The sequence below is a fragment of the Drosophila ananassae genome, chromosome XL, assembly GCF_017639315.1.
Source record: "Drosophila ananassae strain 14024-0371.13 chromosome XL, ASM1763931v2, whole genome shotgun sequence".
NCBI classification, from domain to species: Eukaryota; Metazoa; Arthropoda; class Insecta; order Diptera; family Drosophilidae; genus Drosophila; species Drosophila ananassae.
Window position 1 is genome coordinate 1,268,639 of NC_057931.1, and position 6,820 is coordinate 1,275,458.

General features: G+C 49.4%; 5 protein-coding genes across 7 annotated transcripts; 3 read left to right on the plus strand and 2 right to left on the minus strand.

Moving 5' to 3' along the window:
• The first annotated feature begins 113 nt into the window (after positions 1–113).
• Positions 114–851, plus strand: LOC6503903 (microsomal glutathione S-transferase 1). The gene is made up of 2 exons (XM_001963778.4): positions 114–542; positions 595–851. Exons 1-2 carry the CDS (start codon positions 283–285, stop codon positions 845–847), a joined length of 513 nt encoding a protein of 170 aa, XP_001963814.1. The 5' UTR covers positions 114–282; the 3' UTR covers positions 848–851.
• Positions 852–881: 30 nt separating this feature from the next.
• On the plus strand, positions 882–1,827 carry LOC6503904 (microsomal glutathione S-transferase 1). 2 transcript variants are annotated; one of them, XM_014905627.3, is made up of 4 exons: positions 882–1,221; positions 1,291–1,326; positions 1,422–1,501; positions 1,558–1,827. In XM_014905627.3, the coding sequence occupies exons 1-4, from the start codon at positions 1,042–1,044 to the stop codon at positions 1,808–1,810; spliced, it is 549 nt and encodes a 182-aa protein (XP_014761113.1). In that variant the 5' UTR covers positions 882–1,041; the 3' UTR covers positions 1,811–1,827. The 2 variants fall into 2 exon arrangements, with proteins under 2 accessions (XP_014761113.1, XP_001963815.1); XM_001963779.4 differs by lacking the exon at positions 1,291–1,326 and having other exon boundaries at positions 886–1,221.
• A 441-nt stretch (positions 1,828–2,268) lies between these two features.
• Positions 2,269–3,011, minus strand: LOC6503747 (cytochrome c oxidase copper chaperone). 2 transcript variants are annotated; one of them, XM_001963780.4, is made up of 3 exons: positions 2,807–3,011; positions 2,513–2,728; positions 2,269–2,443 (listed from the first exon to the last, which is right to left on the minus strand). In XM_001963780.4, the coding sequence occupies exons 2-3, from the start codon at positions 2,686–2,688 to the stop codon at positions 2,359–2,361; spliced, it is 261 nt and encodes an 86-aa protein (XP_001963816.1). In that variant the 5' UTR covers positions 2,689–2,728; positions 2,807–3,011; the 3' UTR covers positions 2,269–2,358. The 2 variants fall into 2 exon arrangements, with proteins under 2 accessions (XP_001963816.1, XP_044572742.1); XM_044716807.1 differs by having other exon boundaries at positions 2,513–2,914.
• Positions 3,012–3,186: 175 nt separating this feature from the next.
• Positions 3,187–3,932, minus strand: LOC6503746 (translation machinery-associated protein 16 homolog). The gene is made up of 2 exons (XM_001963781.4): positions 3,817–3,932; positions 3,187–3,761 (listed from the first exon to the last, which is right to left on the minus strand). The coding sequence occupies exons 1-2, from the start codon at positions 3,817–3,819 to the stop codon at positions 3,222–3,224; spliced, it is 543 nt and encodes a 180-aa protein (XP_001963817.1). The 5' UTR covers positions 3,820–3,932; the 3' UTR covers positions 3,187–3,221.
• Positions 3,933–4,055: 123 nt separating this feature from the next.
• On the plus strand, positions 4,056–6,283 carry LOC6503905 (lipoamide acyltransferase component of branched-chain alpha-keto acid dehydrogenase complex, mitochondrial). Its single transcript, XM_001963782.4, has 4 exons — positions 4,056–4,226; positions 4,454–5,140; positions 5,203–5,601; positions 5,659–6,283. The coding sequence occupies exons 1-4, from the start codon at positions 4,152–4,154 to the stop codon at positions 5,890–5,892; spliced, it is 1,395 nt and encodes a 464-aa protein (XP_001963818.1). The 5' UTR covers positions 4,056–4,151; the 3' UTR covers positions 5,893–6,283.
• The last annotated feature ends 537 nt before the right edge of the window (positions 6,284–6,820 follow it).

Consider the following 6,820-nt stretch of genomic DNA (forward strand, 5'->3'; position numbering starts at 1 on the left):
TATATAAAAAAAAATATATATTATTATAAAATATTTTATTCCCAATCTAAAATTGTAAAATCAATACAAAAACTGAAAAGGATAACTTTTATTTTCACTGAACTCCCTTCAAGGCATTTAATAAATGGGCATAAATAAGAAATAAGGACCTATGAAAGTATACGCCCGGAAAAGAAGGTCAGGTCAGGGAACCGGATCACCTGTTGTCCTGCAGGCTTATAACCTACTTGGGCCCCTTCGGCCCAGTAATAAACTTTGAACTCTGACTGGAATCGAACGCACATGGAAGCGGGAACCGAAAATACGGCGGCTGGTGACATGCCCACGGCCATGGCGCCCCTGGTGCTTCTGAGCAAATCGAACCCCGTTTTCGGATGCTACATGTTCTGGACCAGTCTGCTGGTCCTCAAAATGCTGCTGATGTCCCTGCTGACGGCGCGCCAAAGGATGAAGACCAAGACGTTTGCCAATCCGGAGGACCTGCGGATAAGCCGGAGCCCGGAGGTTCGCTTCGGGGATCCCTGTGTGGAGCGGGTGCGACGGTGAGTAGGAAACAAAACAAGAAGAACCCAATCCAGCAATCATCTTCCGCAGAGCCCATCGCAACGACTTGGAAAACGTCCTGCCCTTCGTATTGATGTCGCTCGTTTATGTGGCTAGCGGACCGCATCCGTTGACCGCCCGGCTGCTCATTCGCATCGGCGCCAGCGCCCGGCTGCTGCACACGGTGGTCTATGCCATCATACCTGTGCCCCAGCCAGCCCGAGCCCTGGCCTTCTTCACCACCTTCGGCATCACCTGCTTCGAGGCGGGCTATGTGTTCGTCTGCTGTCTGAGATTCATTTAGAGAGGGAGAGGGAGAGAGATGCTGGTGGCCAGCAATGGCTCTCGGCACTCGCACAGTTAATAGACCAGCACCTATGCTTCTAGCTCCGACGCAATTCGTAACCAGTTTGGCCACAAGCTAACGATCTTGGCGGCAGCAGCTCAGCCCAGCTCCATCACTCGGCCAAGTCGCCTCCCCGCAACCACACACACGCTATGCCAGCTCCAGCTCTAGCTCCTCTTTCGACTCCCTCCAATGGCACCGTCCCGACGGCAGGGAATCTGTTCACCCTGGAGAACAGGGTCTTCTGCTGCTACCTCTTCTGGGCCACGGTCCTGGTGGCCAAGATGCTGCTGATGTCACTGCTCACAGCCCTGCAGCGTTTCCGGTACAAGGTAAGGCATACATATGCATGAGTGACTGCACTTGCTTCAAAGGTCATCATTTCGCCATTCCGTTCGCAGCTGCTGGCTCTAGTTCCGCTGAAACTACGGCGCAAGGTAACCATCCAGCAAAACCCACAAGTCATCGCATTCTAACCTGTTTGGCGGGGTTCTAAAACATCCAAATGACCAATTTTATCTCGAACTTTTAGATTTTCCCCAACGAGGAGGATCTGTTCTTCAAGAACATCGAAGTCCAGTTCGACGATCCGCATGTGGAGCGTGTGAGAAGGTATGGTAGGACATATTCAAGCCATCCCCCAGTTTACAGTCTCATCCTCCTTGCAGAGCCCATCGCAACGATATGGAGAACATCCTGCCGTACTTCATCATGGCCCTGATCTACATCAGCACCAACCCGAACCAGGACGTTGCCTGCAACCTGTTCCGCGTGGCCTCGGTCGCCAGGATTGTGCACACTCTGGTCTACGCCGTGTATCCCGTTCCGCAGCCCTCGAGGATCCTCGCCTTTGGCACCATGCTTCTAATCACCTTCTACATGGCCGCCGTCGTTGCCCTGCGCACCTTGAGCTTTATCTAAATAAACCTGACCCGCAACCTTGAGGCTTTATAGAATGGGTTTTGGGCTCACCCTGAGTCTCCAGCTACTCTAGAATTCCTAGCTACTTTGGAATATACTAATTGCCTCGTATGATTAGCAGACTGCGAGGAGGTCTATAGACTCCCTAGAGCTCTATAAAGTAGGAAAGTATGGACTTTGTCAGGGAATCTATCAGCCTCCATAGAGAATTATAATCTGCAGTTGCAAGAGTGATATAACAGAAACTTTGGGCAGCAACCCAGTTAAGTAATGGCATGAGTCGTTGGGAAACAGAAGTGATTGATTAATTTTATCTACGAGTTCAGTGCTATCTAGGTGCCTGGAGTTCTTGAGGTATAAGGAACAACCAAGGGAGAGACGCTGTCCATGTATGGATTCTCCTGCTGTTGTATAAACTTGAAATCCGTTGGCTTTCCCAAAAGAAGGACACTGCTTGGTCGTCAATTAATTTAGTTCTATAATTAGCTTGAGATACAACAGAAAACAACAGTGAGGAGAATCTGGGGATGTGGTGGCACTAGCCCAACTTAGATATTGAAGCCGGCATCACGCATGCACTTCTTGTGTGCCTCAATCAGCGCCGAGCAGTTCTCCTCGCCGTTCTCCACGATGCTGAGGGATAAGAAATAAACAAAATTAGTCTTTCTGTTGCGTCATCCTTGCAGGGGGCACTCCACTCACCAGGCATCACGTGCCCGCTTGGTCTCGGGACAAGCGCAGCAGGCCTTGCACTTCGGCTTCTCACCGCCAGCGGCGGCTGCAGTGGCTCCACTGGCCTGATCCGGCTGGGCGGCGGAGACAACAGGAGCGGCCGCTGCCTGGGCCACTCCGACTCCCTTCGAGGTACTGGCTCCCATTGTATTTGGTGATATATCTCTGTTCAGCTAGAAGTTCACACTGCGGGAGAATGGTTTAATCCGTTAAGTACGTTGTCCTCTGCCTTTTCGCGGCATTTGTTTATATAATAAAACTCACGCTACGATGGGAATATTTCACCACAATTCGGTTTATCGGCGCACACCAAAAAATCTGCTAGAATTTCAAGTTCACAGCATAGGGTTGTCAGACCTACACTAAAGTCGAACACAATGAATATGGATTTGAAATGGGTTTTTGACAGAATTAAGTGGGGCTGCTTTATCTTTTAAATTTCTGCTTTATCTTTCAAACTGAATCAAGCCAATCATCATAATATATTAAGCAATGCAATAATCTAAATATTATTTATACTATTATATATTTAACTGATATATTTATCTGTTGACAACCCTTGAGCACGTGGGATGTTTAGCAAAACCGATAGTCCGCAATGGCAGTGTTGGGCAATACCCGAATGCAATGTCAACAAAAAGTTGTTTGTTTTTAATAGTTTATTTATCAACAAAATCTTTTAGGAGGTCTCCATTTCCTCCTGTCCCTTCTCCTTCGACTGCTCCTTGAGGCGCTGCAGCATGTTGTGAGAAATAAGATCCAATTTCAAATGCTGGACACTAAGCGCGCTACCATCCCAATCACGGAGAATTTTTAGCTTTAATGGGTCGCAGAGGTTCATTAGCTCCAGGCCTCCACTGCGGTACTCGTTCTGCTCCTTTTCCAGGGTTATTGTGATCACATCCTTGCGGGCGGCGTGCTGATTGGCTCGATGTTTTCCTATCGACTGTTTTAGATTGATCTGCTCCAGTTCCTCGTCGAAGCGCTTGAAGTACAGGGCAATAAGGTCCTCCAATTCCTGCGGCGCTAGGGGCTCCGTACGCTTCTCATCGATGTGTCCCAAAAACCAGCTCAGTTTCTCGCCGGTGATGTTGCTTTTGATGGCATGACCGAGACGTGTTTTGTGTTTGTTGTTCTGACGACGTGCCTTCTTGCCTAGCGCTTTTGTTTTGCGACTATTGGGGTGCTTACACTTTTCCAGTTCCTTGCGTAGATTGGTCTGGATAAAATATGAGGTTTAATTATAATTTCATTACTTCTGGCATGAACCTTACCATTTTGTTCAACTTCACGTTTTTGTCGAAGTGTTGATAAACGCCACCAGGCACATGTTTTCAACGATCAGCGGGGCTTCTAGTGGTGGCACAATATTTGAACGCAATGTTTTTCAAATAAATAAAAAGAGATTTAATTAAATTATTAAGCAGTACACTGTTTAATATCTTAAATAATTTTTAAAATTGAAAAACAGCAACCGATCATGTCGATATCGATAATAAAATCGCTACACCATCCCTATGCGGAATCATATGTTTTGAAGCAACCTGCGCGATCGCAGATCCGACTCGCTAATTTTTAAGTCTCCAAAAAACGATCGCGATCCCGCTAAATGGCCTCCCACCTGCTCCGAAATAGTGCCTCCGGCTGGCTCCTGAGGAACTACTTGCCACACCAGGCCGCCCAAGTGAGTGCACAATGAAGGCGGGCGTCGCGTCGATACAAACATGGAACTTCTATTATACTATTATGTAATCTCACAAACACCCCAGAGCGAGAGGGAGCAGGCCTATCTGCCGAGCTTCTCTCTTTGGTGTTGTTTTGATGTTGCTTGTTAAGCAAAAATGAGTTCTGGATCCCGCAACAGGTGCCTGCCGTTGAACGTAAACCAGCCTGACATTTTCTCCTTTTCAGTTGAAACGCTGCCTGAATGTGACATCCCGCTTGGACAAGACCGTTTCATTCCATCTCAGCGACATCGGCGAGGGAATCCGAGAAGTGACGGTCAAGGAGTGGTTCGTCAAGGTGGGCGACACCGTGGAGCAGTTCGACAACCTGTGCGAGGTCCAGTCTGACAAGGCCTCGGTGACGATCACCAGCCGCTACGACGGCAAGATCATTAAGATCCACCACAACATAGACGAGATTGCCCTGGTGGGAAAGCCCCTGCTCGACTTTGATGTCCAGGACGAAGAGGGTGATGAGGAGGACTCTTCAAGCTCTTCGTCCTCCTCCTCCTCCTCTGAGGGATCTGCTAACGAGGCGGAGAAGGCATCAGAGACCCCCAGTTCGGGTCGCGTGATCACCCTTGCCACTCCCGCTGTCCGCCGATTGGCCAAGGAGCACCAGTTGGACCTGTCCAAGGTGCCGGCTACAGGACGCCAAGGCCGTGTTCTCAAAGGCGATATTTTGGAGTACCTTGGCCAAGTGCCGCCTGGCACCAATGTACCACATCCCACGCTGGCTGCCAAGACGGCGCAAGCTCCCAAGGCAGCTTCAGCCGCCCCTGCCGCTCCTCCCAAGCCTGCCGCACCCGCCGATCGCGTAGAGGTACTCAAGGGAGTGCGCAAGGCCATGCTGAAATCCATGTCGGAGTCCCTGGTGAGTGTACTTTTTTCTGCTATTGCTCCGACACACATTCTCTATTACGGAATCCCCTCCAGAAAATCCCGCACTTTGCCTACAGCGACGAGATCGACATGAGTGAGTTGGTCAAATTCCGGGCGCAGCTACAGAAGGTGGCCCAGGAAAACGGCGTGCCCAAGCTGACGTTTATGCCGTTCTGCATCAAGGCCGCCAGCGTGGCGCTGGGCAAGTATCCCATCGTGAACAGCTCCTTGGATCTGGCCAGCGAGTCGCTGATCTACAAGGGAGCCCATAACATCAGCGTGGCCATCGATACGCCCCAGGGGCTTGTGGTGCCGAACATCAAGAACTGTCAGACCAAGAGCATCATCGAGATAGCCAAGGATCTGAACGCTCTTGTGGAGCGAGGACGCACTGGCTCCTTGACGCCTTCCGACTTTGCTGACGGCACTTTCTCGCTCTCCAACATTGGAATCGTAAGAATACCTCACATCCTTTCGTATCAGAAACCGTTTTCACTAAACCTGTATTAGATTGGCGGCACCTATACCCATCCCTGCATTATGGCGCCTCAGGTGGCCATCGGAGCCATGGGCCGGACCAAGGCGGTGCCCCGCTTCAACGACAAGGACGAGGTGGTGAAGGCGTACGTGATGAGCGTGAGCTGGTCGGCCGATCACCGCGTCATCGACGGCGTGACCATGGCCAGCTTCTCGAACGTGTGGAAGCAGTACCTGGAGCAGCCGGCTCTCTTCCTGCTGCACTAATCCAACGTGACCATCGCGAACTCCTGCTACGGATAAGGCTGTTCCTCTGCATTTATAGGCATATTCGATTTTTAAAGTTAAAGGGCTACGATCCGTTTGTTTTGTAGAACAATTTGGGCCGCCGCGTGTCGCGCCGCCCTCCCCAAAAATGTGCATTTATAGGAGGCTGCTGCTCTGAGCGGCTCCTCGATAGCTTTAAGCTCCTGGTGGGCACGCGGCCGGTCTCTTCGTGTATCAATCTGCTCCAGTTATCCTGCATTTATTTCAAGTTTTTTGCGTAGTTTTTTAAGCATCAGCTTTAGCCTACAGTTCAACTGTAGTGTGTGCATTTATTTTAAAGCTTTGTTTTCAATGGCTGTCCAATAAATATTAAAACGGTTTATGTGAAAAATTGTGCCAGATTACTTTAGATTCTTCTTAGTATTTTGTTGAAAAATAGCCTACATAGCTGAGTTGTGGAGTGGCTTGTAGGTAACATAGTTTTGGACCTTGGACTTTCCTTTGTACTCGGCCTGCCTGTTGGTCATGCCTCCAACTGTACATGGTGAGATTGGGGGACCTGGTAGGGGTTTAATGGATTTCAAAAAAGAATTTAATAAATTTTAATGGAGTTTCAACTTTTCTCGACTCGTCTTTCCAGCAACTCCCTAATGAGCGTGTTTGCCAGAACATTTATTGGTTCAACATTCTTTGCTTGCCAAGCGAGCATGTATACGCTTTTGCCGCATGTTTAATTTCATTTAGACCGTGGCCTGGCAGTCCTGGTCCTGCTGCTCCTTCCCCTGGCCACCGCTCCGGATGCCAGGGCCATGTTCGCATTACGCACATATACGCATGGAGCACGTTACTTAACTCGTGGCCGCAGCAACAAATCCTTCATAGAGAGGACGGCATAGAGAGTGTTTGGATTAATGGAGTGATTAAGTTT